The 18,930-nt window shown below is 60.4% G+C and overlaps 9 protein-coding genes across 9 annotated transcripts; 5 read left to right on the top strand and 4 right to left on the bottom strand.

The window, feature by feature from the left end:
* Positions 1 to 230: 230 nt before the first annotated feature.
* Positions 231 to 587, bottom strand: THITE_52698 (uncharacterized protein; the record flags this gene model as incomplete). Its single annotated transcript, XM_003654471.1, has 1 exon — positions 231 to 587. A coding segment is annotated over one exon (357 nt), but the record flags the coding sequence as incomplete, so codon positions are not given.
* A 63-nt stretch (positions 588 to 650) lies between these two features.
* THITE_2117605 (uncharacterized protein) lies at positions 651 to 1,325 on the bottom strand. The gene has a single exon (XM_003654470.1). It carries the CDS (start codon positions 1,020 to 1,022, stop codon positions 705 to 707), a length of 318 nt encoding a protein of 105 aa, XP_003654518.1. The 5' UTR covers positions 1,023 to 1,325; the 3' UTR covers positions 651 to 704.
* A 158-nt stretch (positions 1,326 to 1,483) lies between these two features.
* On the top strand, positions 1,484 to 3,430 carry THITE_2117604 (uncharacterized protein). The gene is made up of 2 exons (XM_003654469.1): positions 1,484 to 1,639; positions 1,718 to 3,430. Exons 1-2 carry the CDS (start codon positions 1,587 to 1,589, stop codon positions 3,216 to 3,218), a joined length of 1,554 nt encoding a protein of 517 aa, XP_003654517.1. The 5' UTR covers positions 1,484 to 1,586; the 3' UTR covers positions 3,219 to 3,430.
* Positions 3,431 to 3,915: 485 nt separating this feature from the next.
* THITE_2049461 (uncharacterized protein) lies at positions 3,916 to 5,498 on the top strand (the record flags this gene model as incomplete). The annotated part of the gene is made up of 3 exons (XM_003654468.1): positions 3,916 to 4,123; positions 4,212 to 4,411; positions 4,488 to 5,498. 3 exons carry the CDS (start codon positions 3,916 to 3,918, stop codon positions 5,496 to 5,498), a joined length of 1,419 nt encoding a protein of 472 aa, XP_003654516.1.
* Positions 5,458 to 7,163, bottom strand: THITE_2117602 (uncharacterized protein). Its single transcript, XM_003654467.1, has one exon. It carries the CDS (start codon positions 6,970 to 6,972, stop codon positions 5,785 to 5,787), a length of 1,188 nt encoding a protein of 395 aa, XP_003654515.1. The 5' UTR covers positions 6,973 to 7,163; the 3' UTR covers positions 5,458 to 5,784.
* A 730-nt stretch (positions 7,164 to 7,893) lies between these two features.
* THITE_2051538 (uncharacterized protein) lies at positions 7,894 to 8,757 on the top strand (the record flags this gene model as incomplete). The annotated part of the gene is made up of 1 exon (XM_003654466.1): positions 7,894 to 8,757. The coding sequence occupies one exon, from the start codon at positions 7,894 to 7,896 to the stop codon at positions 8,755 to 8,757; it is 864 nt and encodes a 287-aa protein (XP_003654514.1).
* A 190-nt stretch (positions 8,758 to 8,947) lies between these two features.
* On the bottom strand, positions 8,948 to 11,896 carry THITE_2117601 (uncharacterized protein). Its single transcript, XM_003654465.1, has 2 exons — positions 9,471 to 11,896; positions 8,948 to 9,389 (listed from the first exon to the last, which is right to left on the bottom strand). Exons 1-2 carry the CDS (start codon positions 11,796 to 11,798, stop codon positions 9,213 to 9,215), a joined length of 2,505 nt encoding a protein of 834 aa, XP_003654513.1. The 5' UTR covers positions 11,799 to 11,896; the 3' UTR covers positions 8,948 to 9,212.
* Positions 11,897 to 13,002: 1,106 nt separating this feature from the next.
* Positions 13,003 to 17,118, top strand: THITE_2117599 (uncharacterized protein). Its single transcript, XM_003654464.1, has 3 exons — positions 13,003 to 13,400; positions 13,475 to 16,439; positions 16,495 to 17,118. Exons 1-3 carry the CDS (start codon positions 13,261 to 13,263, stop codon positions 16,927 to 16,929), a joined length of 3,540 nt encoding a protein of 1,179 aa, XP_003654512.1. The 5' UTR covers positions 13,003 to 13,260; the 3' UTR covers positions 16,930 to 17,118.
* Positions 17,119 to 17,506: 388 nt separating this feature from the next.
* THITE_51646 (uncharacterized protein) lies at positions 17,507 to 18,905 on the top strand (the record flags this gene model as incomplete). Its single annotated transcript, XM_003654463.1, has 3 exons — positions 17,507 to 17,768; positions 17,922 to 18,462; positions 18,575 to 18,905. 3 exons carry the CDS (start codon positions 17,507 to 17,509, stop codon positions 18,903 to 18,905), a joined length of 1,134 nt encoding a protein of 377 aa, XP_003654511.1.
* Between the last annotated feature and the right edge of the window lie 25 nt (positions 18,906 to 18,930).

Genomic DNA, 18,930 nt, shown 5'->3' with positions numbered 1-18,930 from the left:
CCCTGATGGCCGCCCGTCTCGCGGGGCTCTGCAAGCCAGCCATGCTTGGAGGCCTCGTCCGAAGACGGTCTGTCGTCGGGTGAAGGCGCGAGCATGCAGCGTAGAAATCTGGCGCACTGTTCTGAAACGCCCGATGTTCGTAGCATTTCCGCTTCCCTATCGGCTGCCGCGAGGTTGCCGCTGGCATAATCCTGGTGTCGCTGCCTGTCCGGCAGAAATCTTTCCTTGGTTAGGACAACGAACAGAAGGGCCCCCAACGACCATATGTCCATGGCATACGGCGAGGATCCCTCGGGAATAAGGCCAAGCGTTTCGGGCGCCATGAAGCCCAGCGTTCCCTGATTCTTGGTGACCGTGTTGTCTTCGTCGAGCCGTCTGCTGATGCCAAAGTCGGAGATCTGCACCAACCAATCTGGACCGGGGTAGACAACGAGGATGTTCTGCGGTTTCAGGTCCCGGTGGACGAAGCTGTTCTCGTGCATGTGCTTCAGTCCCGCTAGCACCTGTTTGCCAATAATCTTTGCCTCGTGTTCAGGTAGGGGCTGGACAAGATGCTTTCCTAAGTCACCATGCGGGAGGTACTCCATAGTAATGTAGATTGCCTAGGCCGTCTCGAACCATCCGTACGACTGAACAAAGCACGGGATATACTATGGACAACTCAGTTAGAGTTCGTACAGAAAGTCAAAGAAGATGACAGATTATCAGCGCGCCTTGGGATGGGAAAACTTAGCGATGGCCAGCAGCTCCCGGGCATAATCCAAGTTTGACTTGGAGCCGACCATGATCTCCTTAACAGCGCGGCATCGCGGGCTACTCCCCGACGCTGGCTCTTGACACTCTTCCAGCCAGACGGTCCCAAAACCGCCGCTTCCGAGCCGAGCTTTCCTCTTCCATGTTTCCGTAACAACGACTTTCCACTCCCTGCCCAATCTGCCCCGGCGAGGGAACGAGTGTCGCACGAAATCGCCCTGCACCACCGCCTCGAGCTTGGAGTGAATGACCAAGTCTGGGAGATCCATTGAGCGTCTGGTCTGAATTGTGAAGTGCCAAGTGAGGCGGCGAGAGGCTAGTTTAGGGAGAGGGCCTGCCGGAGAGTCAATAGCAGCCCTCTCGACCACTGCTGCGTTAGCAGTCCTCCCAGCCGCGGAACGGACCCCTCGCTCAGACTGCGTCCTGGTGGTATGCAAGGCAGTAGTGCCGCAGGGTGACAGAGCGACAGTTGACTGGAATGGTGATATTCGTGGTGGTCTTGCCCGTATGTCCGTTGTTGTTGTTGGGGAAAGGTTCAGAGATGGGAGTGAGGATGGGCGAGACCACCTAGGCTGTGGATGACAGGGAACCTGAAGTTGGAGGTCGGTGAGTGAATGAACCACGGCAGGGCTGAGAGGCGCCAAGCGGATGCCAAGAATAGATAATTGTTAGCTAAGGTAAGGTATTCACCACTCGCAGATGCAGCTGTTGCAAACGCAGCCCGCCGTGAGATGGTTTGGGTTAGCCATGCTTGGCAGCCATGCAGCTGGCGAATGTTCGCCCCCTCAAATTCATCTCACACACCCAGTCGAGGCATCCTGCACTCATACACCATGTCCGCTGAGCTCGGGCTCGCCGTAGCAGCGGCTGTAGATCTATGTCTCAAGTGCGTTACGTGCTGCTTCTGATCACAGTCATCTGTCGAGCTAGACGTGAGAGATTGCTGACCCCAAAGTGGTCCTAGCTACGGGAAGAAGCTGATCGATCTCTACCGGACCATCAAAGGGGCTCACGATGAAGTTGAGAGCACCCTGCTCCGTCTGGAGTCCAGCTGGAACAAGACGAAGATCCAGCTCCGCGTTATGCGAAGCCTATCGGCGAAGCTCGATGTCGACCATGTCAGGATCCAAGAGCAACTCCTCGAAAAACTCACCAGGACTCTGAGTGCGGCCCTTGTCAAGCTAGAGTCGGTCATCGGGACCGAATCAAAAGGTTACGAACCCACTGCATTCAAGGCTATGAAGTATGCCTTTCTCCACCGCAGTATCCAGCAAACTGTGAGCGAGTTGCGGGACTGGCAGAACGAATACGATCCGACCTGGTTTCTTGTCGTTTTGATCCACGACAAGCTCGTAGATACCGTGCTGGAACAGCCTCGGTTCTCGAGTGCGCCCGGCTCGAGCCCAGCGTCGGCCGTGTCCCATTTACGCCGCCTCAGAAACGGGGCGACGGACAACGAGATCCACGTCAACTTGGAAAGCGAAGACTTTGATCTTTCGAAGGCATCGACGTTGAAGTACACCACGACAAAACTTCTCTTTAAAGGCGCCGGAACATCCGAAAAGGCATTCCTCATCGACACCCTGAGCTGTCGCAACTACGTCGACGTGGCCAAGGCCAGGCGCGAGGCCGAGAACCTGGCCAAGAGACTCAAAGTCATCGACACCAAGACTTCAGGGCTGCTCCGATGCCAAGGGCTGGTCAAGTCAAGCACCGCGGGGGCCAAGGAGCTCAGCCACATCCACTTTGTGTTCCGGATGCCCGCGCCGCCCGCCACGAGTCTCCGCGAGGAACTCCTGCGCCCGTCCGGGGTGAGCCTGTCGAGGATCCTCCACATCGCGCAGTGCCTCGCCAAGGCGGTCAGCTTCATCCACGTGTGCGACTTTGTGCACAAGAACATACGGCCGGAAACGATCCTCACCTTCCCCCGCGACGACGCCGCGTCGCCCTACGGCTCGGCCTATCTGCTCGGCTTCGACGGCTTCAGGGACGTGGACAACCAGACGCTGAAGGCCGGGGACACGGCGCCCGAAAGGAATCTGTACCGCCATCCGTCGCGCCAGGGACTCGACGTCCAGGCCGCCTACGTCATGCAGCACGACATCTACGCCCTCGGCGTGTGTCTCCTGGAGATCGGGCTGTGGACGTCATTCGTCGCCTATGACTATTATGGCCATCCGCAGATAGCATCTGAGAATCTCGGCCACGACACCATAGAGTTGTGCTTGTGCGGGCCGCCGCAGGACCGGGAGAAAGTAAAAGAGCATCTCGTGATGCTTGCTCGGGAGAAGCTGCCGTTGAGGATGGGCGACAAGTACGCGAGGGTGGTGCTGCATTGCTTGACAGCTCTCGACCCGGACAATAGCACATTCAACTGTGAAACAATGAGGGACGAGGACGGGGTGGTTGTCGGTGTCCGGTTCATCGAGAAGGTTCTGCTGGCGCTGAGCGATATTTCTCTGTAGCCACGCTCTGCGCGCTGCGACAGGGGCTGGGTGTGCGCTTGTCTCCAAGGACCAGGACTCTTCCAACGAATCCAGCCGAATACTTTCGGCTTTAGGAAATACTTTCTCTCTCTGAGAGTACTTCGCCGAGATATTTCTCACTGTGCTAGCCAACTATGTTGTTCAGTGCAACCGCTTGGCCGGTCCTTCTTCCCCGTCCTTGTCCTCGTGCAGTATCACATTCCACGCCATGCCGGCGTCACCGCCACATCGACTATCGGTTGAGGCATTTGGAGGATATCTAGGTGACGTGTGACCAGCCGTGGCGCTGTGTGCAGCTCCAGTGCTGCTTAGTGCACAGTATGCCATTGTTTGCGTCCAATGGCCAGCTCGTGGCGAAGCCCCAAAGAGCTGAGTGATCGGCATCGGCCTCAGTAGGGCTCTGTGATGGATAGCCTGATAGGTGGCAGTTGGGTATCACCGAACTCCTGCATTCCAGGCCCTTTGGTGTCGAGAAGGGCAGCAGCACCAAGTGTCATGGGTCATGGAAACGGGAGGGGATAGGAATATAGGAGGGGAGGCAGGTCGAGCAACCCACTTGCGCTTGCCACCTGCTCTGTCGATGCTCGGCACTGCCTTCGTTCTCAAACTCCTAACTCTTAGGTTCAAAGCTTTTGCGCCCTTTGTCTCTTCGCTGGTCCAGTGACACGATACAGTGATGGGTCTAGTCAGGGTGGTGTATGACAGCAGATGGCTGTTTGTGGTAGCTGGCCTGCTCGGTTACGTTGCCTACAAGGTCCACGTCTACAACCGGCTCAAGGCATTCAAGGGACCGTTCAGCTCTGGCTGGTTTGAGTTCTGGCACTCGTACGCAATTATCGGCGACAACCAGCACCTCAAGTACAAGGAGGTCTGCGAGAAATATGGTCCGTCTTCCTTCCCCGTCCCTATCTCCCCCCGTCCCAGTTACCACATGGCGCCAGAACCATGAATCTAAACAAGTGTATGCTTTAGGACCCATCGCTCGGATTGGCCCTAACGACCTCATCACAAGCTCTCGGGACGTGCTAACCCACATGAGCGCCGTCCGGTCCCCGTACTCGCGCGTCGCTTGGTTCCATCGGTCGTTCCGGTCCGGGCCAGAGAAGAACAACCTCTTTAGCGAGACCAACGAGGAGGTGCACACGCGAAGGAGACAGCAGCTGGCGCCGGGAGTGAGCCCATTCCTCCAACCAACAAGGCACTACTACCACCCTCCACCCAAGACTAACATCTCCGCCCTTCCTGCAGTACTCGGGCCGGGAGAACGCCGAACTCGAAGGCACGATCGACGTGTACGTAGCCAAACTGGTCCACCTGATCCGCAGCAAATACCTCTCCACGGCCGCCCGCTCGCGCGCGTTCGACCTCGGCGACCGGATCCAGTTCTTCGCGCTGGACGTGATCAACGCGATCGCGCTGGGCGAGTCGCTCGGCGACCTGGACGCCGACGCCGACCAGCACGGCTACATGCGGTCGGTCGAGACGGGCATCAAGATCAGCCGCGTGTGCACGGCGCTCGGCATCCTGCCGCTGCTGCAGTCCCCTGTGATCGCGCGCCGCTTCGCGCCCTCGGAGAAGGACGACGCCGGCTTCGGGCGCGTCATGCGCCACGCGCGCGCGCGCATCCTCGCCCGCCTCGAGCAGGGCACCGAGCACCGGTCCGACATGCTCGCGTCGTTTGTGAGGCACGGCCTGGGCACCGAGGAGCTCGTCGCCGAGTCCATCCTGCAGATGATCGCCGGCTCCGACACCTCGTCCACGGCGATCCGCTGCGCCATGCTGTACGTCATGACCCACCCGCCCGTGTACGCGCGTCTGCAGGCCGAGGTCGACGCTGCCGCGGCCGGGGGCAGCGTGCCGCCCGTCCCCGGGGTCGTGTCGGATGCGGTGGTGAAGGGCCTGCCGTACCTGCAGGCCGTCGTCAAGGAGGCCATGCGCGTGCACCCGCCGACCACGGGGCTGTTCCCCAAGCGGGTGCCGCCCGGCGGCGATACGGTCGTGGTCGACGGCAAGCCGGTCTTCTTGCCTGGCGGCGCCAACGTCAGTTATGCTTACTACGCCACCCACCACGACAAGCAGCTGTTTGGCGAAGATGCCGAGGACTTCCGTCCGGAGCGCTGGCTGCTGGAGAAAGACGAGACCAAGTTGGCGGCTATGCTCAAGACGCACGAGCTCATCTTTGGCTATGGCAGGTACCAGTGTCTGGGGAAGCCGATTGCGCTGATGGAGATTGCTAAGGTCGTGTTTGAGGTGAGTTGAATGGCCTTTTTGAAGTGTGCTTGGTCCGAGTCCAGGACTGACACTACCCAACGTCTAGCTGATGCGCAATTTTGACTGGTGCCTTGCGCGACCCGAGAAGCCGTGGAAGCAAGAGAACTTGATGGGTTTGTTTACGCAACGAGACATGTTCGTGCTGGCGACGGACCGAATCGTCACCGCAACATCGTAAGATGCTTGGGTATGTAGGTACCGTAAGCCCCCTGATTCAGGGGCAACTCAGAGAGATTAAGAAGATCGACAAGGCGATTCCTCATTAAGATACATCTCAAATCGTGGGAGTGTTCTCATCGATCTTGATCTTCCACTGGCGCGAGGCAATGGAATAGCTCAGGTTGACAGCTTCGCTGCCGTAAACCCTCATTTCCTTCTCATATGCGGCCGTCACGCCAGGCTTGTAGCCCCCGGCCTCGCGCAGCAGCCTCCCGAGCAGGGCGGAATCCCGAAAAGCAGTGTTCGCCCCAAGGCCTCCAGCCGGCGTCATGGAGTGCACGGCGTCGCCGATGACGGTCACGCGAGGCTCGTTCGGCCACTCGGGCACACCCGAGGGCGTCGAGCAGGTGATCTTCCAGAACGCAGCCTCCGCCTCGTTCATGTTGTCCAGGAGCGGCTTGACCCGTGGGTGCCAGTGTTCGGTGAGTGACTTGGCGATGGCCGCTGCCTGCTTGCCGACGATGGTGTAGTCGTCGTTTGGGGGCCGAATGACGCCTGGCTGGCCCGCCATCGTCCAGCCGAATTCGATGTCGGGGTTGTCCATGTCCTCAGGGCGGACGTTGGTAATCAGAGAGACGGTGCCGCTGTCGCGCGTCTCGTCTCTGAAGGAGAAGACGCCCTCGCCTAGGTGCTTGAAAGCCGTCGTCGGCGCCTGGCCGTGGATGCCTCGGGCCCCGGTGTCGTATACTTTGAGCTTCCCGCCCGACAGCTGACGGGCAACCCGGGAATGAACGCCCTCCCCGCCGACGAGCAGCGAGCCCTCGACGGACTTGGTGCCGTCGGCAAATGTGAGCCTCACGCCGTCATCGGTCAGCTCATAGCCCGTAACGTCTTTGCCCCATTCGATGTTGTCCTCGCACCCAGATGCAAAGATCTCGCGAATTACGCCACGAGCAGCCCCAACAACCTTGCCGTCTCTGGAAGCCAGGGCAAACTGCGGGCCAGTCACGCGCCTCTCAATCTCCTCCCCGGTCACGGCATTCAACTCCTTGAGCCCGCTGCCGCTGGTCTTGCCGCACTTGTCCCAGAACCGCTGGAACGTTTCCGCGTCGAGCACGGACTCGATGGCGTCGAGGCCTTCTGACGAGAGGCGCAGTCTGTACCCCTGGGCGCGAAAGACGAAGGAGGCATCGCGTTCGAAGATCCTGAATGGTATTCCGGACTGCCGCAGGGACTGGGCGAGCAGCAGAGAGGCAATGCCAGCGCCAGCAATGAGGACCGGCTTGTCCTGCGTGCTGGACATGTTTTCTCTGGCCGGCACAGTTGTTGAAACTCGAGTCGACAAGCAAATCAACACAGTTCTCTGGATTCGGTGTATATGTCCCTTGGCGACAGTTTCGTATTTATCTCAACGTCTTCGTCTTCCGGTGCAATGCAATGCGAAGTTCACCCTGTGGCTTGCGACACTGCAATTACTAATGGGCTGCATAAGCACGTTACGCAAAGCCAAGCAGAGCTTACAAATACTTGCAGACCTTGACAGACTCGCTGCCATGCTCACAAGCAAGGACATCATGAAATCTGTCACTGCCTAGGGAGCGAGCCTCGGTGAGGGTTGACTTCCGAGTGACAAGCGAAACCTCCAGCATGTAGCTGAGGTCTAGTTATCCTGGTTTAAAACGTTTCGAGAGCAGATGTTCCCTGACCACTCATTAGCACGTCATCTGCTTCATAGGCCCACCCTCCGCGTTTGGCCTACAACACTTCCGCAGCCGCCGCTTTCATTCGTCGTCCTGGAGAGGTTTCGGACTCGGATATCGTAGCGGTCCTTAAAGCTAGGTTCCGTACGCAAAGAGGTTCAGGACGGAGCCCCGCTCAGAGGTATGATTCGAGCTCGGCTAAAGTCGGGGCTTGGGATTGAGGGCTCGTCGTTTTTCCTCAGCACGGTCTGCGAAATAGGAGAGTATCCTGGGTTCATGTACCTGCTTGCCAACTGCCGGTCGCATTTGATCCGGCTGTATACGCAAAGATGGCGGGAGCAATGTTAATCTACGGCCCCTCGTCAGTTGTGCCTCCGGCGGCCGTGCTAAACGGAGAATGTTGGCACTCATACAAGGGGATGCCTCGCAAGGAGGTCGATAGACGGATAGAGGTGAACTGCTAGATCCTGGCCCTCAACAGCAACCTCACCGTCCCAGGGGTTCCTAGACAAGTTGATGTGACCATGATTCCCTCGATCTTGCTGGACATAGGCCTGGGCTTCGTCTCCCACGCCTTGGCAGCCTGCAGCAGAGAGACGCTCCAGAACGCCACGGCCGCATATGTCCAAGCCCAAACTGCCGGGAATCCCGGCCTGCTCGACCTAGCCAGCAACGTCAGCTACGCCGAGAACGACACGCCGCTCGACATTAAGCAGGGCGTCCTCTCGCAGCCCATCACCATCGACTTCTCGCGCAGCCTGCACGACACCGTCCAGTGCGCGACCTTCACCGAGCTGACGGCCGCGACATCCAAGCACCCCTACGTGATCCACACGCGCATGCTGCTCGACAACAGCGACACCACCACCCCCAACAACACCAACAACAACAACCACAGCAGCAGCCAAATCACGCACATCGAATCAGTCGTCACCGACGCCGGCGACTGGGCCTTCAACGCGACAGGACACCTGTACTGGACGCGGCGCGAGACATGGGACGCGATCGCGGCGAGCGCGCGCGACGCGCGCGCAACCATCCAGGCGGCGGCGGACGCGTACCTGGACGAGTGGGCGAACACGAGCGTGGCGGTGCCGCTGGGCACGCCGTGCGCGCGGCTCGAGGGCGGCATCTACTCGGGGACGCGCGACCCGGCGGCGAACACGTGCGCGATGCCGGCGTTCCCGACGCCGCTGCACGTGGGCAACCGCCGGTACGTGATTGACGAGGAGCTCGGTGCGGTGGATGTGTTTGATGGGTTCCCCTGGATCGAGCGTACCGAGCCGGATCGGTCGATGCCGAGTAGCAATCTGATCAGGGTGGAGAAGGGGAAGATCAGGTATATTCATGAGTTGACGGTGTGTGCGACGCCGAACTGTGGGAGGTGAGGGGGGCGAGGGGCGACTGGCCTGAGTCGTGGTGAAGTGCTGGCGCGTGTCCCGCGTACTTAATGCAGACACACGGCACATCAGTTTCGCCTGGACGCAGTTAGTGGTACACATGGTACACCCAACCGTGACATGCAGTGTTGAGAGGTGAACTCCGACATAGGTGTATTTTGATGCCTTCGCAGCGCCCGTTCTTCCCGCCCTGCGCCTCAGTTCTTGCCTTCCCAGAAGAAGATGGTATCTCAAGGACGCCGAAGAAAAAGACAAAGGAAACCTCGGTGCACATAAATCCACCCAAAGAACCTGTATGATGAGGAAGGCCACCCCTCTGAACCATTCTGCAACCCTAGATCCATCAGGCAGGGCGACGGGCGCCGGGGGCAATTCATCCATCCTCGTCTCAAAGCGACGATGGGCGCCCCTTCTTCTACCCACCCACCCATAGTGCCAATGGCCTAGGCCACAAACTCGTTGGCCTTCCGCGCCAATATCCTGATATTGTTGACTAACCCCTCCACCACGTCCACGTACTGATGCGGCTGGCCCTCCATGGCCCTCCGGCCCTGCTCGATCAGCGGGCTGGGGTCAACCTCTATCTCAAGCTCATGTTCTTTCTCTATGCGCTGTGAGTTCTGCGTGCGTCTCTCCCGTCAGTCAAACCATCCATTTATCAGGTCTCGTGAATAGAAAAATAATAAAAAAAAAATACTCACACCAGGCCCAGCCACACTCTGCGTAACCTGCGTCAGATCGATCTGGTAGCAGCCGTGCTTGTAGCTCAAGCGGTCTTTGGTGCGCGCGGGCAGCGGCGGGCGGCCGGTCGCGCCGGCCATGCGCTCCAGCTCCTCGAGCGGGCCGTCCCAGTCCATCTCGAGGTTGACGCTGATCCTGCAGTCGAGCGGCAGGTCCGGGAAGTGCAGGCTCAGGTCGGCGATGCGCGCCTTGACGATCTTGCCGAGCTCCTTGCCCGTCTTCTGGTCGTGCGTCACGCGCACGCGCGCGCCGTGGCCCCGGGCGGCGAAGGGCCTGGCAACGCACACCGGGAGCATGCGGTCGCGGTGCGAGGCGGGGATCTCGAAGAACCTGTCGACTTCGTGGCGGTGCCGGTAGTCGATGGGGAGGCGTGGCCGGGGCAGCCCGGCGTGGGCTGCCTTGTTGGCCGGGTGGGTCTGCTGGACCAGTTGGTTCAGGAACTCGTTGAACGACTTGTGCTGGGTTTCGGTCATGCTAGACCGGAAGCCGAGCCAGTTGCCGTTGTCGCTGAGGATGCATTCGGACAGGATGGGGAGCTCCACGCGCTGATTTGTGTTCTTGTCGATCAGCATGCCGAGCTTGGCTTCGATCTCGAATTTGACACCACGGCTCTGGATCTCGCCCATGTCCTGGTTTAGTATGACGTATTGGAACAGAAAATCGGCGATTGCCTTGGTGAACTGTTCCCGAGGGACCGAGTTGGTGATGCTGGCCTCCCACGGACCCAGCGGGCCCCACTGACTTGCACTATCCGGCGGCACGCTGGGCGCGGGCGTGATAGGCGCCGCGGCGCGTTTTTCTTCCGGGGATGCATGCCGGCTTTGCTGCAGGCGGTCCGGCCGGGCCGGCAGGCGATCGAGCTTGCCATTGACCTGGGGCCTGGAGTGGGGGATTGGTTGATACAACACTCGGTTGGGATGGCTCGGCGCTCTGTCTCGGAGCGACTGTGCCCATGGTGGAATGACCCGGTGTAGCCGACTCTTTTGCGGTGCTCTTGTCGGCATGTGCGAACGCAGCGCCGACGCTCCAGCGTCGGCGTAGGCGGGAGGCCCGTTCCGGTCTTCGAACGGAGGGGGTCGTGAATCCCGCCTCTCTAACTCGTCTGGCCGTAGCTCGCGATCCTCTAGTTTCCGCTTGGCGGGGGTCGCGGCGCGCTCTGCCATGGTCGGCGGGGCAGGTTGGGGCTGGCTGGGGCGAGGTTCCGGCTCCGAGACCGAGGCCGACGTGCCGGGCCGGCCGGCGCTGCCTGGCAAGCTGGGGACTCGTGTTTTGGGACTCACGCTGAGGCTCAGTTCTCTGTCGCTCTGAAGTTGTTGGCCCTGAACAGAGTCCTGGCTGCGGGCTTCGTGGATGCTTTGAGAGATGGAGTGTCTGGGTAGCGACCGGGGCGGTGGTGGGCCCGGAGATGTTTGCGGTATCGGATGGAAACCTGCGGCCGGCAAACGTTGCTGGTACGGGCTTGGCGGCTGACCGTACCCCATTGACTGAGATGGTCGCGCGGACAGCGGCACCGCTGCTCCAGGAGTCGGTGGTTGGGACGACTGGCGTGGCTGCGCATCCGTTGGCATCAAGGGACGCGGCGCTGCCACGGGACTTCCTTGAGCAAATGGCGCACCGTATTGTGTGTGTTGACTGTGCGCTGAAGTGGGCGTGGGCGTCGACTGCGATGATTGGGACCTGTGGAGGTACGAGTTCGCCGTGCCGGGCGTTGCAACCGGAGGAGTCTGAGGAACGTGCGACGCTTGCATATATGAGGCAGCAGACGGGCCGGTCATGCCGGAGGGAGCTGCCGGAGGGGGCAAGCCGTCGCGGTGGTAGGTGGCGGTCGGTGGATATTGGTGATGCTGGACGGGGCTCGTTGGGTTCTGCTGCGGCGGGAACGGATAGCCGCCCGCTGAGCCGAGGGACGCAGTCGGAGTCTGGCGGTACGGAGACGGCGCCGGGCCGGCGCTGAGACTCGGGGATCGGAGGTCGTTGGGCGGCAGGTGTTGGAGCGGCGGCGGCGGAGGAGGGCGGCTGGCATACGAGCCGGCGCTGGAAGCCTGGAACGGCGGTGGGGACGCGTACGGGCCCGATGGCAGGTGTTGCGAGCCATAGTCCTGCGACATGTGCCGGCCGGGGGACGGCTGGGCCTGGCTGTAGTCGCGGAACGATTGCGGCGCATGTGACTGGACCGGCGTCGACGGGAGGACGGGCTGCTGTGCTGGCGGCTGCACAGGCAGTGGCGGCGGCTTGCTCGGCGGGGATGCCGAAGGCCCGTTGTCGTTTAGGATTCCCCTAAGATCCATCCTGGAATCAATTCCCGCCGCTGACCCAATTCGGGCGGCCCTCTTGAGATGGTGTTATCGTTGCTCCCACGCGACCATGCGCTCCTAGGTGTGCTTGCTCGGTTGAGTCGTGGCGCTTTGCTTGCGGTTCATCCAGCCCAAGCAACCCTCCGAGACCACCGACAGCGTGGAGCGAACGCGACGGCTATCGTGTCGGGATGCACAGGCGAAATGTTGTCGTGTCTGCGAGTTGGGTGTTTGCAAGCAAACAGCGTCACATTATCGCTGCATCGAGCTCTCGGTCGCGGTCGGCAGGAAGAGGCACTGACAGGTCGGGCCGTCACCGTTCGCTCCCATCCCCACTCAGGCTCGAAGATCCAGGAACCGATGCGCTCTCGAGGCACGGAAGAAATGCCCGACAAATCTACTGCAGACGCGAGACCACCGTCATGACGCGGTGGTTCGGCTTGACCAACGATGGCAGTGACAGAACTAAAAAGACTGGTGTGTGCGCCAGGGTGGATTCTCCTTTCGGGCCTCTGCTGGGGGCCCCGTGCATGTGCTTGGCTGCTACAGCTGCCGAGTGCTCAATATCGCTGCTTAACAGCGACCGCCCAGGGCCGCCTCCGGAAGCGCTGCTTTCCCAGTGGAGGACGGCCTCTAAAGCGATAGCAATAAATCACGGGAAAGCCATACAAAACTACAGCACCTTCAGGATAGCCAAGCCGCAGCGGCGTACACTACGGAGGCGGTGCCGGTTCGGCGTCGAGTGTTACGCGAGTACGTAACGGAATACAAAAGAGTGGCTCAGGAGCTGCGGCTCAAAGGGGCCAGCGAGCCAACTTGTCCTTCCACTGCCGGCTGCTGCTGCTCTCCGCTAACTGCATGACGAAGATACTAACTATAAACGGTAGGAACTGAGCTGAAGGGCACTCAGAGAGATTGCTTCTATCAAGTCATTGAGAAATATTTGACAGAGTTTGCGATGGTGCGTGCTCCAGTTGGAGGACTGCTTAGTTATTCGTGCATCTGCAAATTCATTTGTGTAGACTCGCTTTCCGCTCTCTGTGGCGGCCAAGCCAGCCATTTGGGCAATGTTCATGTCGCGGTTTTCTGCCACACATGCACGGGCCACATCGAGCCGGCGGGGCCTGGAAAATCCAAGAACCGATCACCCCCCTTGATTCCTGATTGGACAGCCTGACGCCCAGCTGTGCAGGAGCTTCCTGACATGGACCGTGGCCGCCGTCGCTCTGGTGCGAAACAACTAAGCTTCCCAACCTAAACAGTTCGCCATTCTTGTCCAGCGCCAAACTGCAGCAGCCCCTCGCTCAGCGAACGTGCTGCGCAACCCCAGATTTCATCCCCATCAAGTTCCCTATTTGATCTCGATCGCATCGGAATACGGAGCGCTTTTCATTTACCCCGCAGACGCAATCTGCCGACGCCCACGCCATCGTCCTCACACCCGATCGCCTCAACGATGCCGGCCCTCGTTTCAGCAACAGGAGTCCTGGGCTTTCTGGCTGATGAAGAGCCGGAGCTCAAGGTGTTTGCGCTCAAGACCCTGAACGATGACATTGACACCGTCTGGACCGAGGTCGCTGGTGCGTTGAGTCAGATGTACGTTCTCCAGCCTTCTCTTGCCTCTTTGTCTCTTGGCCGTCCTCGAGTCGTTGGCTGACGCGAGTGTACAGCGAGGCCTTGTACGAAGACGAGAGCTTTCCGGAGCGCCAGCTTGCCGCCCTTGTCCTCGCAAAGGTCTACTTCCACCTGCAAGCCTACAATGAGAGCATGACCTTCGCGCTCGCGGCCGGCCCGCTCTTCAAGCTCGATGCGCCCGGCGAGTTCGAGGAGACCATCATCTCCAGATGCGTCGACCAGTACATCGCCGTGTCCTCGGCGCGCCACACTCCGCCGAAGCAGTCCAAGAACGACGTTGCGCTGCCCGCCCTTACGACCACCTTCGGCCCCGCTTCGCTCGACGGGTCCGCCTTGATCTCGCCCACCACGCCCTTTTCCCAGTCCACTCTTCCCTCCAAGTCGTTGCTTTCTCGCGCCTCCGTCGACAACACAATCCTGGATCCCAGCTTCCAGCCCGCAAAGGAGGGGCGGTCTGCCTCGGTGGCCCAAATAACGGACGACAGCACGTGGTCCGCGCTGGAGAGCGCCATCGAACGCCTGTTTGAGAGCTGCCTGAATGAGGGCAAGTACCGGCAGGTCGTCGGTATCGCGGTGGAAGCGAAGAATCTGGACGTGCTCCGCAGGGTTATCAAGCGAGCCAGTGAGGATGGGAAGCGCTCGGCGACCAAGGCACAAGAAGGGACCCAGGGCCCGGCCGAGGAGCTGATGGACTATGCGCTCAGCATATGTATGGATATCGTGCAGGAGCGGGGTCTGCGGACCGAAATTCTGCGCCTCATTCTCGATCTCCTCAACGATATCCCACATCCCGATTACTTCGCCATCGCCAAGTGCGTCGTCTACTTGGACTCCGACGAGGAGGCTTCCGCGCTCCTTCGGCAGCTGGTTGCCAAGGGCGATAACAACGCCGTGGCGATTGCGTACCAGATCGCCTTTGATCTCTATGACAACGGCACCCAGGAGTTTCTGGCCAAGGTTATCAAGTCCCTGCCTTCAGGCGAAGCTGCTCCGAAGAAGGCCGAATCGGAGCAAACGGCCGAGGGAGCGGGCGAGAGCCAGCCTCTGCTCGCGGGCCAGGAGAACTCTTCGGAGACAGCCGCACAAGAGACGCTGCCGGAGGAGGTGGCCAAGGTATACCGTAACGTACGGTCCATCCTTGACGGAAGCGCGACGATCAAACTGAATTTGGAGTTCCTCTATCGCAACAACCACACCGATCTCAGCATCCTCAACAAGGTTCGGGACAGCCTTGAGGCTCGCAACTCCATCTTCCACTCGGCTGTGACGTTTTGCAACGGCTTCATGAATGCCGGCACGACCCACGACAAGTTCTTTAGGGACAATTTGGAGTGGCTGGGCAAGGCTGTCAACTGGTCCAAGTTCACGGCTACTGCTGCCTTGGGCGTCATACACCGGGGCAACCTCAGCCAGTCGCGCAAGCTGCTTGAGCCCTACCTCCCGAAGCAAGGCGGCGTCTCGAGCGGTTCCATCTTCAGCCAGGGTGGCGCCCTTTACGCATACGGCTTGATCCATGCGAACCACGGCGCCGGCGCCCTGGAGTACCTCCGGACCATGTTCAACGCCGCGGATGAGGAGGTGATCCAGCACGGCGGCGCGCTCGGTCTCGGCATTGCCGGAATGGCCTGTGGCGACGAGCAGATCTACGAGGAGCTCACCAAGGTCTTGTTCGCAGACTCCGCGCTGAACGGCGAGGCTGTCGGTCTTGCTATCGGCTTGATCATGCTGGGGACCGGGAACGCCAAGGCTCTCGAGACCATGTTCACGTACGCCCACGACACGAACCACGAGAAGATCGTCCGCGGCTGCGCTCTGGGCATGGCGCTCATCATGTATGGGCGACAAGAAGGCGCCGACAGCATGATCGAGGGCCTTCTCAACGACCCCGACCCGACCCTGCGCTACGGCGGCATTCTCACTGTCGCCCTGGCCTACTGCGGCACCGGAAGCAACAAGGCTATCCGGAAGCTTCTGCATACCGCCGTGAGCGACGTGAACGACGACGTCCGCCGCATTGCCGTCATGAGCCTGGGTTTCATCCTCTTCCGGAAACCGGGTAGCGTTCCGCGCATGGTCGAGCTCCTGGCCGAGTCGTATAACCCGCATGTGCGGTACGGCTCCGCCATGGCCCTGGGTATCGCCTGCGCCGGCACCGGACTGGATGAAGCCATCGACTTGCTCGAGCCGATGATGAAGGACCCGACCGACTTTGTCCGCCAGGGCGCGCTCATTGCGCTGGCCATGATCATGATCCAGCAGACCGAGGCCATGAACCCCAAGGTGACGACGATCCGGAAGACGCTGAAAAAGGTGGTTGGTGACCGCCATGAGGACGCCATGACCAAGTTCGGTGCTGCCCTCGCCCTCGGGATCCTCGATGCTGGCGGCCGGAACTGCACGATCGGTCTGCAGACCCAGACGGGCAACCTCAATATGGCAGGCATTGTCGGCATGGCCGTCTTCACCCAGTACTGGTACTGGTTCCCGTTCACCCACTTCCTGTCCCTCAGCTTCGCGCCTACATCCATCATCGGCCTCGACCATGATCTCGAGATGCCCAGCATCAAGTTCCACTGCGCGACGCGTCCCAGCCTGTTTGACTACCCCCCCGAGCAGGAGGTCAAGGTCGAGGAGGGGCCCGCCCTGGTCACCACGGCCATCCTGTCCACCACGGCGCAGGCGAAGCGCCGTGCTCAGAAGAAGGAGCGCGCTCAGCGGCGCGAGAGCATGGACGTCGACACGCCTGTCGTGCACAAGCCGCAGGCGCCTGCCGGCGACAAGATGGACGTGGACGATGACAAGAAGCCCAAAGAGGAAGAGGCAAAGGAGAAGAAGGAAGATGATGCAGGCGCCGAAAAGGAAGGCTCGCCCAGCCAAGACGCCAAGAAGAAGGCCGAGAAGGAAAAGGTCGGGTACGAGATTGAGAACATGTCGCGCGTTCTCCCCGGCCAGCTCAAATACCTCAGCTTCCCGGCCGGACGGTACAAGCCGGTCAAGAAGGTAAAGCCCAACCATGGCCCCGTGCGTTGCTTTCATGGTGCTGACAGTGTCGCAGCCGACTGGCGGTCCTATTCTCCTGCACGACACGCAGCCCGGCGAGCCCAAGGTGCTGATTGAGGAGAAGCTCAAGAAGGTGACGACCGAGCGTGCTCCCGTGGCCGGTGCTTCTAGTGGCGCTGCGGGCGCCAGGACTACACCCCGCGACGCTGCGCGGTCGCTGCTTAACAACTGGTCGGCGGCGAGAGGCGGCAGCTCCATCCAGGACATCAACGAGCTGTTATCGCTGACGCGGGAATCCCAGCTGGACACGGGTGCTTCGAATCGTGCCGTTTCTGAGGGCAGGCGAGCAGCGGGAGACGGCGGTAGTGGTAGCGGGGCTGCCGCCGCCGCCGGCGTGTTGACAGCAGTGGACGAAGATAACGAGGGCGATGAGGAGGCACCGGCTCCGGGTGACTTTGAGTACTTCACCGATGCGGACGAGGAGGAGTAAACATACCCTCCTCGTCCAGGGAAGTGCTGGGTGTATAATACTGTTTGTAAATCTGTAAACAGGCCGGGGTCGTGGAATAGACCGACGGTGAGCTCACTGTGGCACATTGGAGCCGTGTTCGTCAGCCTTGGTGTATGGGTAATTTGGGGCCGGCCCCTGACCAAGGTAAGGCGCCCGTTGCACGCCAAGTGCAACAGGTGGAGTTGCCGCTTCTGGCCCACCTGAATGATGGGCAGCGAAGGGCCCTGGACCCTGGAATGCTTGTAATGGTGGGCCATAACCACAACGACGTCATCGGTGTTCACCTGTGCCGAGAGGGAAGGCGACAACAACAACAACGGAAGCGAGAAACAACACGCCCAAGATAAAAGCCAAATGCTTTCTATTCCAGCGTGTCTCTGTCCTTCGCTGACGCAACTGGGAGTTTGATAGCTACCTTAAGAATTTTCCCTGACAAGCACCCCGTCCTGGACCGAAACTCCAACAACACCACATCAAGAAACCGTCATTCCCTTTTTTTAAGGCTGCAATCTACTTCATCCAGTCATCACCCAGAGAAAAAAGAAAGAAACCCCCCATGGCAGAGAAGTACCTCATCCGCGTCACCGCTGGCCCGGGGTACGACGTCGCCTCCCACGTCGAGGTGCCCGTCAACTCGCCCGCGGTCGTGCGCGTCGCCAGCGCGCTGGTCGACGCCGAGCTCAACGTGCGCGTGCAGAACTACCGCGGCCTGCCGCGCGGCGCGCCGCCCAGCTCGCCCTACTTCGCGATGGAGCCCCACGCTGGCAACGGCGACCAGTACAGCGTTGCCGTGCGGTTCCGGCTGCGGGCGCCGCCCGGTGCTGGGTCGGGTTCTGCAGGGGACCAGGGGTTGGTGGGGCATGGGGAGGCCCTGGGTGAGGATGGGGTCCGGGAAGGGCGGGAGCAGGAGTTGGAGGAGGAGATGGAGGAGGAGATGGAGGAGGAGATGGAGGAGGAGATAGAGGGAAGAGAAGGAGAGCAGGGGCAAAATGATGTTGACGATGACGAGAGCGAGGGCGAGGGTGCGCAACAACCGGCCGGCGTCTCGGGCACGGACCTGCAGTTCGGCAACGATTTCGACCATCCGATCCGCGACCGGCTGCCCCCGGGGTTCGGCACGGCCATGAACATCGTCAAGTGGTGGATTGACCCGGGGCTGGAGGGCGATCCGTACGCCGACATGCCGTACCTGTACGGCCCCGCGCTGAGCTCGTTCAACACGGTGCATGTCGGCGAGGGCGAGCACGACGAGGCCAAGGGCGGGCTGTGGTTCGACGAGGGCGGGGACGAGGCCGGGATGGCCTGGCGCAGGGCGCTGGGCGTGCCCGACGACGCGAGGGCCAGGATGAAGTGGGCGCTGAAGGTGGAGAACAAGGAGCGGTGGGTGTGGGAATACGGCCGGACCTACGGACTCGACTTCTTCAACCCGTACATCGACTTCAACGAGTTCGCGTTGAGGCTGCCGGGGTTTAACCTGCCGATAATGAGGTATTGGGATGGACAAGGGTTGAGGTGCGTCCCAAACAGTGTTCCCTTCAGTGGTTTAACCATTTTCACATTTCCCTGGGGGCGGGGGGCTTTGAGTCCTTGCAAAACAGCCGCCGATAACTCTTACACGCTCCAGGCACCACCGCAAGCGCTCACACCAGCTCAGATACGTCCTCCGTAACCGCTCAACCGGACAAGTCTACCTCGTCGTGCTGTTCACACTGCATCTCGCCGAGGATATCAACGAAGATGGCACGCTAAAGCCTGCCGCCTGGGAAGCGTTAATTCGGGCGTCCGGTGGGAAGGGCTTCAAAGAAGCGGAGTTGCCCGTGCCGGAACCGGAACTCGAGTTGGAGCCGGAAACCGAGGACTTTGAGGACGAGGAAGCAATAGCCGAGGCGAGGAGGAATTTATCGCGCATCAACCTGAACGGAGAGACGTGGACACAGGATGATGATGTAGATTGAACCTAAGATCGCGGACGAGTTGCAT

Source organism: Thermothielavioides terrestris, chromosome 3 (assembly GCF_000226115.1).
Source record: "Thermothielavioides terrestris NRRL 8126 chromosome 3, complete sequence".
Classification (NCBI taxonomy): domain Eukaryota; kingdom Fungi; phylum Ascomycota; class Sordariomycetes; order Sordariales; family Chaetomiaceae; genus Thermothielavioides; species Thermothielavioides terrestris.
This window is presented reverse-complemented; position numbering and strand designations above follow the sequence as displayed.

Bases quoted from the DNA above. Each gene is read 5' to 3' on its own strand.
- THITE_2117605 (XM_003654470.1), bottom strand. From the start codon at position 1,022: ATGGATCTCCCAGACTTGGTCATTCACTCCAAGCTCGAGGCGGTGGTG.
- THITE_2117604 (XM_003654469.1), top strand. From the start codon at position 1,587: ATGTCCGCTGAGCTCGGGCTCGCCGTAGCAGCGGCTGTAGATCTATGT. The intron at 1,640-1,717 runs GTGCGTTACGTG...AAGTGGTCCTAG, and splicing joins GCTGTAGATCTATGTCTCAA to CTACGGGAAGAAGCTGATCG.
- THITE_2117602 (XM_003654467.1), bottom strand. From the start codon at position 6,972: ATGTCCAGCACGCAGGACAAGCCGGTCCTCATTGCTGGCGCTGGCATT.
- THITE_2117601 (XM_003654465.1), bottom strand. From the start codon at position 11,798: ATGGATCTTAGGGGAATCCTAAACGACAACGGGCCTTCGGCATCCCCG. The intron at 9,390-9,470 runs GTGAGTATTTTT...AGACGCACGCAG, and splicing joins AGAGTGTGGCTGGGCCTGGT to AACTCACAGCGCATAGAGAA.
- THITE_2117599 (XM_003654464.1), top strand. From the start codon at position 13,261: ATGCCGGCCCTCGTTTCAGCAACAGGAGTCCTGGGCTTTCTGGCTGAT. The intron at 13,401-13,474 runs GTACGTTCTCCA...GCGAGTGTACAG, and splicing joins GCTGGTGCGTTGAGTCAGAT to CGAGGCCTTGTACGAAGACG. The intron at 16,440-16,494 runs GTAAAGCCCAAC...ACAGTGTCGCAG, and splicing joins GGTACAAGCCGGTCAAGAAG to CCGACTGGCGGTCCTATTCT.